Below are 15,917 nucleotides of genomic sequence, written 5' to 3' on the forward strand. Positions count from 1 at the left end.
GTGGAAAGCATCATAAAACTTATTAAAAACTCACAATTTAGCAAAGCAGTAAAACCTTTCTTCCCTCATTCTTTTATGAAAGTTTAAATAATTGGTAACATTTGTATCACCATTATTGACAGAACTTTAGCTCTGGCCTGGAATTTACTTGCTATGGCAAGTTGGATTATTTTAGAAAAGCTTAGGGAGTGGAGGAAGAAACATTTTTCTTTAACATGTCTGTGAATCCATTTGTTAACATTATGATAAGTCCTCCTACTTCCCCACCTCCCCTCCAAAATTTGTTTCAAAAGGTTTTGGGACACTGAAGACTTGACTTTGTGCCATTTGGGGTTTTTTCAGCCTAGCTGAAGAATATTTCAGGATCCACTTTTTAATTAAAAGTTGGTGTTAAACAGAACCTAGTGGAGCAAGAGTTTGTTTCTGTTGATGCATAACTCTTTTGCCTTCCTGTTGTTACTGAGCCTCTGAAACTTGGCAAAAGTAACTGATAGACATTGCCTTTTGAGACAGCACCCAACTGGTGATCCTCATCATTTCATGAAGAGTAAATGAGACTTGGTTTTATGTCAGCGCCTTTAGCCTGGATGGCCAAAGATCCTAATGTTTTAGGCTTCAAGTATGGATGATCTGTGTTTTTTGTAGAAAGCAGCATGAAACAAGCTTCTGTTGCCCTCTCATTTTTGTCTCTAACAGCTTGTCCCAATCCAGTTATTTCCTCTTGGCTTTGGGGGTATTCAGTACCAGGGTGGGTCAGATGATTTTTTTGGCCCTCAATATCACCAGAGAGGCGGCATTCAGTATGAGAAGAGTAAAATTAAAAAGTAACTAGGATTAGTATATAAATCATTAGGTACAAGCAGTTTAGTTAAAGGCCAGTTGAGCAATTTTTTTAGAAGTTACTTTGAGGCATTGCTTTTGTTGAAGCAATCCAGCATTGAAATGTGCTTGGTATACTTGTGTCAGTCATTGTAATCTGACTTAGAGTGAATTTTCATGCACTTAACTTCCATTCTGTGTCCAGAAAATAACCCAGCTGTAATGAACTTAGCTGGTCCTAGATCTGTTCCTATTTAAACTCTTGGGATGGGGAAGAGCAGACCAGATCAGACCCACACTAATTCTGAGGCTTTCCAGCTCACAGTGCCATCTGGCGGGGTTCATTCCAGTTCAGCGCCCTTGGTAATTAGCGCTGCCAACAGTACTCTTAACTTGATAAAGACTAAAAAGAATTGCCTGAGGTGCTGTTCCTCTCATTGTCTTGTGTTGTCCTTCAAGATACCATAGCTATTTATAATTGTAAATCCTGGTGATCCCACTGGTTTTCTTCAGAGGACTCCAAAGGAATGGCTGTCTCTGAACCTGAAAGACTCTCAGGCTTTTATTTAGGAAGACACTAGGATTTCTTCTTTGGAAATTTTCTTATTCTTACTATCATCAAGTAATACTCATGAGCCACTTAAGTTTCCATAAGGAGAGACATTCTAAGGTCTTGTTCAAGCTATTTGGGAAAACCTGGCTGTGAGTGCAACATAAAAATCAGTAGATTGAAAATTCTTAATTTCTGGGTGATTATTTCTTGTTCATTCAGCCTAATGTTTCCCATTTAGTAAATTCAACATCTGCTGAATAGAGCAAATAACCTAAAGCTCTGTTTGGCTCAACAGATAAGCAGATTGAAACTTGCAAAGAACATTAATTCTTTACTTACAGGTTGGATTTTCAGCTACGTGACATAATATGTTTAAAGTATTTGCAGGTTGCTTGCTCATTTATCTTCTATTTGTGGGTTTTTATCTCAGATTTGAAAAGAGTTGTGATACTCTCTTATTTGTTGATTAGCAGAATAGATTCAGTAGACTTCACTAAGATGACATCTGTTTATTATCTGTGCTGGCAATTTTTCATTCACCTTACTTTCAGTTATCCTTTGCTTAGTATAGACATCAGGAACCTAGAAGAAAGCAGGCACTATAAACTTACCTATACTTCAGGAGTTAGTGCTTTGCCAAGACAACCCTTAGTGCTTAGACCTTCTGAGAATATGACAAAAGTGACAAAGTGCCACTTTCTTCTCTAATACCAGTTAACCGTTCAACATCTCTTCAGGGGACAGAGTAGCTTTTATAAAACTTGATAGCCTAACAGCAGATGAGTTTTAAACAGCTCAGGTGAGATTTACTGCCTAAACCTCAGTGTTGCTGTCTCCATGACTCTCTCAAGGGAGAGAGAGAGATTATGGCAGCTATATTTTCAGTTGTCCAGGGTAGGGTGGGATGGATAAACTTAAACCACAGCAAATGTCCAACTTCTAAACCATGTCAAAATTTCAAATTCAGGTTGGCCTTTTTAGTTTGTTACTATTGGCTTGTAGAACATCCCAGTAAAGAATTCTTGGGACATATATGTGCTTAATAAATGATGAAAACAAATCTCACCTCAGGGCTCTGCTTTTTCTTCTTTTTGTTGCTGAAATCTTCTGTAGGAATAATTACTTACCCGTGGTCAGAGGGAGTAGGCACTTGACCTATCACTAGGGCAGGTGATTCTTAAATTAGTCCTTCATCTTTTAAGACACGGTGACAGTCTGTCTCAGGCTACATATTTTGGTTTCACTTTCACTCTCAGTAATCTTCCAGAATTTATACCTCATTATCATTCAGTGATTGGGGATTAGGAGCAGTATCATTAGAAAAGCCTGAGCCTTTCTACCACAGCACTGGTTATGATCTATCATGATGAGTTTCATGATATATCCAAGTGTTGCTGTGTACTTGCAGCCAGAGTCTGTCTGGGTCTGGGATATATCGTAGTTACCACTTACACAATACAGTTTGTCACAATGCATGTTATACATTCAGGTGCAGCTTAAAGTGGATTTTGTAGCACTTGCTCTATATGTAGAGTAACTATACCTTTCTGAGGCAAATTTGTGCCTTTTGCGTTGATGGAAAGTTTCAAGCAACACCCAACAAAAAATTCTATTTCACTTTTTCTTACCCTCATTATACTCAGTTGCAGATACTGTTCCTGTGGAGACTTTCAGTCTGCTAAATAGAAAGTTTAAAATATGCTTTCTACACTTAGATAAAGCTTTTGTATTGAAGCACTGAAGCCAGGATTTGTTTGGTAGGCTTATTGGGCTTTTTCTGTTGTATTGTGAGGCAGTCTCAAATAACAAATGGTATTATTGTTATCAAATTCTGTTCTACAAAACAGGATTGCCTGGGGGCTTTTCAGTCAAGCCGTAAGTATTTAATCACCAAACTGATGTTTTAGTCATTTACTGTGGTAGGCATTGAGAGTCATTTCAAAGTTTAATGGTTTCTCTTCATTGCTGCCAGGGCATGCTGCTCACTCTGGGGTAGCTTGCCAAGTTAGCTCTCTGGTCCTCTTCAGCAGAGCCACACACCACCCCGTCAGTCCCCAGCTGTTACTGCAATGTGGGATAATTCTATCCTGGGTGCAGGACATGAGGTTTATGGGCTTCGGCTTCCAGCACGTTGAGGTCTCACTGTATGGTAGTTCTTCCTTCTTCTGTATCTGGCTTTCCACCCATTTGTTGTGATCCATGAACTTGCTTGAGATGTATTCAATTTTATCATCCAGATTATCTATAAAGAATATTACAGGGCTGTCAGTTTGTCTTTCAGCCATTAACTACTGTTTTTAGCTACAGTCCAGAAGATCAGAAGTCCTTGTCTTACATTGAATAAGTGATCTAAGTATGACCTGGTCTGGCACAGAGCATTTCTCATTGGACACCAGACTGTTTTAGAACTTCTGACAAAGAATATGTCCCTGTCTGTGAGGACATATTAATCTGAAGTTTAAGCAGCGTCTGGAACATCTTTTGAAGTTACAGTAGTTGAGAAATGCAAAGTCATGATGTGGATCTCCATTCATGCTCTTTTTGTACTGTGTAAAAATAAAAAAGTGCAATTATTTGCTTGTAGCAGCTTGTCTGAGGTTACTTTTTGTTGTCAGTCTGTAAGTTTGTGACTCATCCTTTTATACTTTTTCCTTAAATGAGTGTAAAAAAAGAAATAGGTGTTTGTACTCAAGAGAAGCTGTGAGAGATGTACAGACCCTGCTCTTTCTGTAAGAAGTGCCTGCATAGCAGTGAATTGGAGATGAGTTTGATTTTAGAAAGTTGAAGTTTGAATCTAATAATGTTTGTGTACAGGTACATGAAGTGTGACTGTACAGCTGTACTTGTACAGGATGTGCTATACCTATGGATTTCTTCACAATTAGAAGGGTTTTTTTTGACAGTAACTACAGCAAATATATTTTATATTATTTCCTAACATCCTTCTTTGGAAGCCCTGAGTGCTTTCAATTTCTGTTAACTGTAATACCTCTTAAAATAAGGCTGTCCAATCTGTTACATTATCTGAGAATGTTAAAGAATAACAAACATTCATAAAGTAGCATCCAGTTTTAAATGATGTTGAATGTGTTTCTGTTCTAAAAAGTATTTTATGCATGTGAACTAAAAATATAGCTATTGATGCTTTACAAATATAGCTTCATTGATTTTCAGGGATGTTTTTCAGTAATGTCTTCCACTGGTATATAGGCAGTGATTAAATGTTGCAGCTTTTGTTCAGACTTTTTTTAAAGTGCTTAAGAGATTAAGTTTCGCATTATGTTGGAGCCAAATTTTATTTTACCATGGACTTTTACTCTAGAAATAGTTCAGTCAGACCATATTTGAAACTAATCAATGGACAGTGTTACCCAACAGTCCAGATTGCTGAAGGTAGCTGAATAAGTAAATAATGCTGCTGTTGTAATTATAGCAGTACATTAACTGTCATAACTGACATGATTTACATAAGTAATCCCCTCCAATCTGCAAGTTGGTTTCCTTCTGTCTCAAGGATAAGTATTTAGTTCCTAATAGTGATTGATTCTTCTCCACATTTCTGACTTCTGCCAGTTGGAGGATACTGGCATTTAAAAGTGAAGATAGTGTTGTATCAGGGTGTTGGTAGTTTTGGTGCAGTCTGTGATGTGGCAGTTGATGCTAGTATATTGGTTTGGGATTAATGAGTAGGAAGTTATAATTAGAACTAGATAAATGCATGTATCATCTAAATACCTACGTTCTTCTATTCAATTGTTCTTATGCTGTGGGAAATGATTTTGAGAAGTATACCCATTGTCAGTCTGCATGATGCTCTCTTGCAGTCCACTGACTCTCAGTGTTTTTCTGTTTATAAGAGACAACATCTTGTGACAGAATTTAGTGCTAATATCCATTTCCTATTTTTCAAACTGATGGAAAGTTGAGTAGCTGTTGTAAATGGCACTTCTGAAAATCTGGAAATAAACAAGTAATTCTTCCTGCACAATTTTATTGTCCCTTTTTATGCATTAAAAGGAAAGAAACATATTTTCATTCTCATTTCATTGTACACTGGATATTTGATAGAAATATTTCAGACAATAATTTATTTTTTTCTAAATGCTGTGAACATGCCAATATTCCAAGAATATTAGGCTTTTGCCCAGAAGCAGGACTTGAAAAAACCTGTGAGCTGGGAATTGCAAGTTGTTAGTTTATTTAGTTGCAAAAGCTGAGAGTCAAGGATCGAAATCAATTGTTCTTCACTACTTAAAAATACAGATTAAATTTTTAACGGGATTCAGTACTGCTTGCAGGATCCAAGCAAGATCTTATCAGCATGATGGGAGAAGCTGGAGGCAATGTCTTGACAGATAGGTGAATAGTGTTTAAAAATGCTCTGGATTGGTTTTCACGTGTGCTAAAAATGTGTTACGTGGATCATGGCTGACTGTGTTCCCGATGCTTTCCCAGGGTAAGGTGCTCATTCTCTCTTGGTTCTCAGAGGCATATCAGTGCAGAGAGCCTGTTCTGAATGTCCTTCAGCTTCTGTTTCTTTGCATCCTTCCTCCTCGAGTACCTCCTGTGTTTACACACTTGGCTCTTGCTTGCAATTTTTGTAACTCAGCAGAGACTTGACATTGAATTGTTTCAAAACTGCAGATTCAGAACTGATGGGAGCAGCATTAAGTTCCCAACAGGCTTAGTTGTGGCATAACTAAGCTGGTGTGCCTGGAAGACAGGGTAAGACATTGTATCAGTGTGTATTTGTTTCACATTTTGTTCATTATGGACAAATCTATTTTTCTAGAAATACAAAATCTGGAAGTATTTTTCTTTTTAATTGAAAATTTTAGTTCTAAAGAATTTGTTTTCCTTGGCTGCCATGACTCCTGGTGGACTTTTCCCTGCTTGTCATTGGAACAATGATAGATCCTCGACTGTAGTTCATGAGAAGGAATTTGGTATCTGAGATTCGCCTGTTTTGATGTAAGCGTCACAGAATGTGTTTGGTCAGCAATAGCTTTTTGCTGTGCTGCTTCTCTTATTTCTAGCTTTTAAAATTTGATTAAAAATATGAATTTAAAATCATATTGCATTAGTAGCTGGATAGTTCTTTGTGTACCTGAATGTGTGGGGTTAAAAGTGCTCTGATTTGTGCATACGTTTGTCTCTACTAGTGCAGTTATTTCCAAAGTCCTAGATCCTCATATGGAATTTGTCAGTTGAGAACTGGTGTTATACAAAAATGTAACATTTTCATTTTCTCATGTGTTTAGCTTTCATATGTGCTCATCTTTGTCAGTGTTTAAACAGAAAAAAAAAATAGGATCTGCTTGTAACAGCCATGGTAGATTTTAATCTGTTAATTCTGAAGAAGTGAAAGTCGACAACTTAATTTTGAAAGGAGGGAAATCTGGCATGCCCAGATGCTTCAGTTAAAATATGCAAAATACTTGAGGAGAGACTAGGAGTAATTCATTTGTCCTTGAGCTACACATCTAATTTTGTAGACAAATAAAGACTGTAAAGCTGCTTTAAAAAAGCCAACTTAACTTTCCATTACAGAAGGTTTCAATCAAGTTGGGGAACAGAGTTCTTGACCAGTGGCACTACATGTAATTTATTACCTAGAAATAAAACATTTGAAAAAGCAAAATCTCTGAGTAGTTACACTTGAAGTCATGTTGTTTGCTTTCTGTCATCAGGACATTTGAACAAATTCTGCTTTTCTTTTGGATAAGATAAACTGAAAATATTTAATTTTATTGAGATAAACTTATAGTTTTAGGAGAATGTAGTAATATCCTAACGGAACAACTGGAACCTTTACCCTTCCCATTTTGAGAAACTAAATCATTTTGAGAAACTAAATTTCTCTTTAGTTGGGTTTGGTGGTGGTTGGTTGGCTGTTTTGGGTTTTTTTTTTTCCTCTTAAATTTTGAAGTAGAAGGGACTGTTCTTTCTTTTCTTGTTTAGAATTTTTGAATTTAATGGATTTTTGTGAAATAACAAAAGATACATATTTTAAAAAATAGAAAAAAAATCACAAAGTTTAACTAATTAGAAAAGTAGTAGGGAGGAGGTAAGTATTAAGTACTTAGGTGAGCATATTTGGCTCAGCACATGTTGAGGTCCTCCTCCTGTAAACAGAGCAGGAGCCATATGCCAAGCTGTCGTCCTAAGAAAGGAGAGGAGGCTAAAGAAACCCACAAAGAAATACAAATAAAGGGACAAAAGTATAATCCACCCACGAGTCAGAACTGATCTCTCAGTGATGCATTTAGACTGGGACTTCTCAGCTCTCTTGGGGCAAGATGAGAACTAGAAAGCCCTTCAGGTGACATCCTGCACTGTAACCAAACGGTGACTGGGAAAGGGGATCGTGTATCCTTTTTGGTTTGGGTGTTCCTGAAGAAGTTGGATGGAAGCTTGGCTTTCTCGACTGGTGAATATCATGAGCAAATATGCTATCTTTTCTATATTTGTTTTCTTACAATTGCAGCATATTTATTTAAAAAACCCATGATAATTGAGTATTAGTTGATGCTGAAAGTTTAATGCTTTAGGGGCTTTATTTGTATGCTTTACATTGGAGCTACATTTATTATATGTATTGTAGTACTTAATGTTGGATGCTTCAATTGAAAAGTAATGATTCTTGTTTTCAGATTTTATTGATAAGACTTTTTTAGTTTTTAATTTTAGTTGGTAAACCCCGATGTGCTTGTTTTATTTATTTGAACAAAACTTCTGTTCTTGTTAAGAAAAAAAAATTAAATGGATTTTCTTGTGTAAACCACTGTAAAGTGATTAAAAGTGATAAGCTCTTCAAAAGGCAGTGTCTTACCGTATTTGAATAGCTTACATACTAATTGGTTTTTAAACTGTGTGCCTGGCTCACCTATGACTTTTTGTTCATCAGCATGTTTTGCTACAAGGTAGTGTGTCTTGTAATCTGCTCACTTTTTGGTTTTAGAGTATTCCCTTAATAAGTATTTTGCTACTTTGCTATTTCTTTGTGTTTTCACTAACTTGATCAGCTTTTTGTGTTATAGCTAACTTTTTAAATTTTTTTTATGATGCTTGCTTGAAGAGAAGTTTGCCTTTATCTGTCTCTGAAATAAAAATTAAAAGGACTTTCTGTAAATTATTTTAAGGTTCCTATGAAACTGAAAAATGAGATCAGGTTATTTCATTGCATTTGTCCTTTATAATGACATTTGTACCTTTACCTTTGACTGTTTCGAATTTTAGCTATCAGTCTGTGGAACAGTAACTTGTGAGCATGAAACTGAAAAAAGAATTAATTGAGTGTGTTGTTTACATTTAAGATTTTGTTAAAGCAAAGTATGTAAATGGAAAAAATAATCTAGGTCTGTCTCACATATGCAATATTAACTTCCACCTTGTTTTCAGTAGTGGTTCATTTGAAGCTATATGTAGAATAGTGGGTAAGGCTTTATAGAGGATGTCATTAGTAATAAAGAGGAAAACTTTCACCTTTAACAAGATTTTGTCTTCTCTACAGCTTGCCCAATTTAGGCAGCGGAAGGCACAAACTGATGGTCAAAATGGATCAAAGAAGCAGAAAAAGAAGAAGAAAACAGCAAGCATCAAAGATGAAGAATCAATACAAGATGGGATTGAAACTGATCGATCTCGAAGTGATGAAATATCCTCATGCAGTAGTCGAAGGGGAGGAGCTGCTACTGCTGACTTTGCTATTATCAGGACTTTGCATAGTGGAGAAATTATTAAACACACCCCAGCTTACACCATTGAGGTAAGTTTGTCTCAGGCTATAAACAGTCACTTTTGGGGATGAGTGGGCATAAAATAATCCATTCATTTTGAGAGTGGAAATAAAGGAATTGGATGAGACTTTGCACACTGTTTCCTTTCTTCTTTTGTCTTACTTAGTATGTCCAGAGAAGACACTTCCTACTTGCCTGCTGGCATAATTTTTTTATTGTAGTCAGTTCCCTGTAGAGAATGGATAGTGTGTTTGTACCGCTATACTCCTTAAATGTGCATAAATTAATTTTGTTTTATTAGAAGTTGCAAATTGAAGTGAATTTTTGATTTCTCCACTTATGGCTCCACCAAAATGCAAAACTAAACATCTTTCTTGTATTCATGATGTAATTTGAGTCTCTCTGGTTAATGAGGACAAGGAATGAATTTAGAAATCACTACTGAGAACTGGGTGGCTTAAGAGATTGGTGAACAATTACTCTACTTTTATTACTTAATGAAATATAACCCTAATTACCATTGGCTGAAAATACATGCTGTGGGAAGTTTGGAAGTTGCTGCGTGACATACGCTGGCAGTCCAATTTAGTTCTGAGTGGACAAGAATTCGTGTAATGTCATTACAGATAGAAGGGACAAGAAAGGCTGATACTATTTACAGAATAACTTAGTCCATTTGTGAAACCAGTGCTTCTACAATGACATGAGTGGCATTCTGAGGAAGCATCTCAATGCAAATTCCCAGGTCTGTGCAGATGAATACAGTAATTTTTGAGAGATGTGGTACAGATGAATGCTCTGCATTTTGACTTGCCAGTCCTGTGCTGGGATAGATCATTTGTAACGATTTTGGCTCCATTATTGAATTTCCAGCAACTGAGGACTAACTGAGAAATTACACTTTTTGAAATGTTTTTTGCATTTTTATTAAAAAAAACCCCAAACTTACCAAGGTGGAGAGGCAGACAGACTAAATCATACATGCAAATGAAAACTTGTAAAGTAATTGATCCATTTATTTTACAGTTTTAAGCCTATAATACACTGGATTATATATATCAGTAATAGATATATCAGTATATATCAATACAGTAGATATTTTGAATCTTGTAGGTATGTGCCTTTAATATGTAGCTTTTAATTGTTAGAAAGCTCATGTTAAGACTGCAAAACTGTAGTAACTCAATAAAACTGTTGAACTCAGGTTTTCCTGGAGGAGGTAAGAAATTTGATAACAGAATAACTATTTTCTTAGATGAAGATATGACTTCTTTGCCTTCTAAGAGAAGAGAAAGATGTATTTTATTAAATGAATCAGGTTGTCTACAGCTATTGAGAGAGGACTGCTAGGGAAGAGAGGTGTTTAGAGAGAACCACTTAAACTGTTGTTTTAATAATGCAATAGTCTGCATAAATATGACAACTCTATGAAGTCATTTCCTTGATCAAATATATTTTGAAGTTGCAGATGGACTCTGCTAATGTATTTCCTTTGTTAGGATAAATATCTCTAGTACAGTTGGAGAAACAGGGTAAAGTACAGAGTCATAGAATAACTTGGGTTAAAAGGGACCTTTGAGGTCATCTAGTCCGATCCTGTGTTCAAAGCTGGTCTAATTAGATCAGGTTGGTCCTAGTGGCCTGTGTTGGCCTCTAAATGCATACAGTACAATACATAGGTGATTTTAGAAATGGAAAAATATCTACTTTGCATTTGCTAAAGATTGTATGCATAGATACATCTTAAGATGGTGGTATGATTTTTCTGAGGTCTGTCTTACTCCCAAAGCAACTTATCTTTTGTTTAAATTAATAAATATGGAGATGCACTTGGGTTTTTGATTTGCTGGGGGGAGGTGGTTTGTTTCTTTATTTTTTAAATTGTAGCTTTAAAAGAATAAGCATTAAAATCATTAGAATTTGTAATTTGACTCTGTTGAGTTACTTAGTGACTTTTAAACCAGTATTCACTTCCACAGAAAAGAAAAACACCCCTCTCCCAACTGGGAGAGCATTATTCTTTGTTAAACATGGTCTGTAGCCTCTTTACTCATATTACTTAAATAAATAATCGGTATTTTGTAGTTGGAAGGTGATTGCTAAAGTCTTTGCAATATTAACAGAAGAGGAAAAACTCTGAAAGAGTTTCAGTGAATCTCATAATTTACTGGTTTTAGTCTTACAAGTGCAATGATTTGGACAGAGAGCCTGTATTACAGTAATTGGATTGGAGCTTGCTGAGTTGAAATGGCAGCCACTGTAATAGGCGGTTTCAGGCTAATCTCTGCCATGGAGAATTACAGCTTTGAGCTGTTTGCTTTTTCACCCAACATTAAGTCGTTGTAGGTTGCTGTGTCAGAAGAGTGAGACAGGATTACTGGAAGCATTATGCAGGATCATTTTCTAGCTAAACTTTGATTCTACTTATTTATTTCATCTTTTACTGGAACTGATATTTAGAATTGTTCTTTCTGTACCACAAAATACAGACTCAGAACATCTGACTGTACTGCCTGTCTATCTAAAAATCTTGGCTGGTCTTCTCTGTGGTAGTTTTGTGGGTAGAAGTTTATCTCCCTGCAGTTGTCCTAGTGTGATTTTAAGCCCCCAGTGGAATTAGCATGTCCAAATACAAGTGAAAAAGGGTTCTCTTACTCCATATGAATATCAGAAAGTGAAAGAGAGATACTCCTCTGAGAGCTTATTTCCCTTGTGAAGGCAGAAGAGTTTCTTTTCAGAGAGGACAGAAGTGTTTAGGGTACAAAGTTTTGGGTTTTTTTTTTGCAGTCATCCAATTCCTTTTTTTTTTTCCCTTCTGTGTTCCTAAGGGTGGATTCCTCTATCCTCCTGTGTTCTCTTCAGTTGCAGAAACTAATGGGAAGAACTCTGGAAGAGCTACCATTGTTTAGCCATTACATTTTACATTCCATCTGAAATCATTTGTAATCTCTAAGATTTCCGTCCTCCATTTTGTTGGAGGAACAATTTACAAGATTTCTTAGAGAAATGACAGTTGGTATTTATTGGGTCTCTTGTTTCATGTTGAATGCTTTTTGTCTTGTTTTCACAAAGAGACTATTTTTTGTCTTTATTCTGTTGCACCCTGATATCTTTAGGTATTGACATCCCTAGTGTCCTTTAGGTGTTGACATTCATAGTGTCCTTTTCCATACAGAGGTAAAAATAACCTAGACCACATCATAAAATGAACTGGAATCAATTAAAATCTTGGGTTTAGGATTGCTTGTTTTTGTGACTTTTGCAGCTAAAAATGGAAGAAAGCAAAAGTCGCTTCTAATGTAGATAATTGCTGAGATCACCTTTTCTGGGAAGCCTTGAAATGATGGATTGGAGCACACTGCTTTGCAAGAATGTCCTAATGTCAGAAAAGCAAAAGAAATTAACCTGTGTCACAGTAAAATTGTCCTTGAATCACCTGGGTAGTAAAAGCTATTATACAAAGCTTCTTAGAAAAGAAAAGTTCAACATTCTGTGATGAAGAATACCTGCTAATTGACTAAGGTTGGATTAGTAACTGGTCTTTTGGTTTTTAAAAGTCCTTTTGGTAATAGTTTTAGAATAGCTTAACTGTTAACTGAAGTGCGTGGTAAAGCTTCATGTTCATTGTTTCATTTCTATAAGGTATTCCAGTTGTTAGTGTCTGAGATTTTGACAGACAAGGATCAGCAAGTGATTAGGAAGGAGATATTGGGTAGGATTCTTCAGAACTGATGAAGAAAAGTGAGAGAAATAAGAAAGTATGTAAGCAGTATGGAGAAACAGAGAGGATGCCTCAGTGAGAAAATGTGTAAGTGGTGAATGTGGAAAGACAATCCTGTGATGGAAGCATGAAAGCAAAGAGCAACTGAGGGCTTTGACTAGAATAGAGCTATTCTGGGATGTTCAGTAAGGTGGAGGAATTGAAAAAAAAATGGATAACTAAAATGTAGTAAAAATTAGCCCAGTATCGTCAGATAATATAGCATCCATTGAAACATGTTTTGAAATTGAAGAATGAAGAAAAGCAAATGTTTGGAAATAGTCTGTTTAGTAGTAAAGTCAGTGCCACAGGAGAAGATAGTAAATTCTCAGTAGCATATGGTTCTGATTGTAGCCAGTCATTCTTTCTATTCACCATCTGGCCAGAAAATTGCCAGGATAACTTGCCAATTTTATTTGATTCATAAGACAACCTCTGGTATTATGTCTTCCTTTATCTCTGTATATACTCATATATAATAGATTTACTGGCACAGAAATTACCTGTATTGGAGAATGGTCTCTGCAATTACAGGGTATTTCACTTCAGATTAAACATTTATAAAGCCATGTTACCAAAGAATAGAAACCTAATTGAATGTGTAGGTTAGCACTGTTGATGGTGTTTTCTGATACCATCAGAGGTTCACACACACTGCAGAGTTCAGTACCTCGCTGCAGGTTATATTCAGCTTTGCCAGCAGTTTATCTCCACTAAAACACAATCAGTTTAAATTTGATCATAGTAAATAAGTGTGGGTCATAAATTACCAGGGAATTCAAGTTGAATGGTTCTTGATACTAGGAGCTAAGCAAGACATGATAAGGCAATATAAAAGAATAGCCCTTCATATTCAGAATGTTCTACAAGTATTAAAGGCCCGTAAGGTTCAGGATGACCTAAAGAGGGGGTTTCAAGTCTGGGATATTCTGTTTACACTCTCTTTGCCTCACTTCTAGTCATGGTCTCCTTAATTAGACTTACTTGTGATCCTCTATGAATTGCTAGAAACCCATCTGAAAATGGCCAAGTCAAAATAACTTGGTCAAGAATTAGTCCAGCCTTTTGTAGTTACATTTTTGTGACAGTTTTCACTGAGGTCATAAAAAAGACAGTAGTTTCCTTCAGGTAGAATTCTGTTCTGTGAATATTCAGTCTATGCCTTCATCCATTGCAATTCAAGTAGATTAGAACCAACTATATGTAGGTTCTTGCTAAACATTTTATTGTCACTTATGGAAGTTTTCCAAAAAAATATGAAAATCACTCTTCAGTTTTTGTGGCCAATTTTGTATATGAGTTCTTTTGTGAAGCCTGGGGTATTGTTGGGTGTCCAGTGTTCAAGAACATGACTTTTGAGCAGTGCTTAACTGCATACAGAAAGAAGTTACTCTAAAATGGGCCTGCTGTATTCCACAGGCTGATACCCTTTTTTTTTTTTTTTTTTGTATCATTTTGTATTTCCTCTGAAGTATATAGACAGAACTTTTTAAAATTTTCTGAATACTGTTATCCTTAAAGGTTCCATCTCAGACTTGATGGAGATAGTTGCCTACAAAGAGTCTTTGAGATATCTCTTCAATGTGTTTTAGCAATCAATTACATTGTCAGTGAAGAAAATACTAAATAAGGTGGTTAAGTATTTTGCCAGAAGAGAGTAACTGTTTGCAGCAAGAAAATACTGTGGGACATAGTTAATAGGATAGGTGCAAAATAACTGTGAGGGTGTAACAAATACCTGTTTCTAATTCCGTGAAGCATTGAGAGGCCTGATAAATAGCCTTCTTGGCATTATCCTGTCAAAAGGATAATGTGTTTTGTGTTGCTAAGAGTATAGTAAGAATTTTTAAAAATTATTTCCTTTGAAACTGGACCCCTGTGGCTGAAATTAGCTATGTAAAGTCTAATTACTTTGTTGACCAAAGAAGAATTGAAGCATACAGAACAGGTAGCTTGATGATGGAAGGACCTGTATTTGAAATAAAGTTGGTCAGGACTTAGGGAAGTAACATAGCTGCTTGGAGGGCACGATGACTGCCTGTAAAATGTTGATTATTTGTAATGTTACAGATTCTGATAGCAAAAGAATAACATGAAGTCTTACAGTCTGGGGTGTAATGTGTGAGCTCATAGGATTTAATTCTCTTTAACTGGTTTTTTGCACAGTTTGGATGATCCCCTTAGCACAGGAGACAGCACATTTAACTGGGGTTCATTTGGCCATCTTTCTGTCCTTAAAATCACAGAATCCCTTGGCAAAAATGCTTGGTTTTAACATGCAGAGAACTATCTAGATCCAGGACTGAAGTTGGCATTTTAGAAATTATTTATGCTGCTAACAGATATTGTACACCTAAACTGATGGAGGACTATGTGTTTTTGACAATTTTGTAAAAAATAGTTCAGGATTTTTTTTTTTAATTGTAGGTTGGTATTCAGAAAGGAACAAACAATGTATTAACTTTTTTAAAAAATATCATATCTGGCCAAATTGCCATTAAAAAACTAGAGAATTATTTTCAAAAATCAACTTCCTATGAGAATTAATATATTCTCACTCCAGCCTAAGCTTCAATCTGCAATTTCTTAGCTTTTTTCTATAATTATCTACTAGATTTGTCTATCTGTAGTTTATCTCAGGATGTACAAATTCATTTTTCATCTTCCTTATGAACAAGAGACTGTTTTATAATTTAAAAGCATTACAAGGTAAAACTATTGAAGAAGTGGTACTACTTGTTCCTGTTTTTTTGCATGTTGGAGAAATGCCTGTATTTCATGCTGTATATAAAGATTTGAAGAGTTAGATCTAGCTATATATATACACATTTGTAGTACCTCTTCTGAGCTTCTCTAGGAATACTTCTAATTATTCTTTGTGTAGGCTCCTGAATTGGAGCAAACCATGAAAATTTGTAAGAAGATAACAACCATATATTTGTTATCTCTGTTATGAAAAAAATAATGTGGTTTTCTCTGATTTTATTTCTTCCTGAGGATTTTGTCCTAGACCAAGGACATAGAATACAAACAAGATGTAATTTTT

General features: G+C 35.8%; 1 protein-coding gene across 3 annotated transcripts in view; it reads left to right on the plus strand.

The window, feature by feature from the left end:
- Positions 1-15,917, plus strand: part of AKAP9 (A-kinase anchoring protein 9) — a 106,172-nt gene that overhangs the window by 15,979 nt on the left and 74,276 nt on the right. For all 3 annotated transcript variants that reach the window (XM_053989944.1, XM_053990027.1, XM_053990117.1), the window contains exon 2: positions 8,886-9,140. In XM_053989944.1, coding sequence (XP_053845919.1) covers positions 8,886-9,140 — 255 coding nt within the window. The remainder of the gene's footprint in view (positions 1-8,885; positions 9,141-15,917) is intronic.

Source organism: Vidua macroura, chromosome 1 (assembly GCF_024509145.1).
Source record: "Vidua macroura isolate BioBank_ID:100142 chromosome 1, ASM2450914v1, whole genome shotgun sequence".
NCBI classification, from domain to species: Eukaryota; Metazoa; Chordata; class Aves; order Passeriformes; family Viduidae; genus Vidua; species Vidua macroura.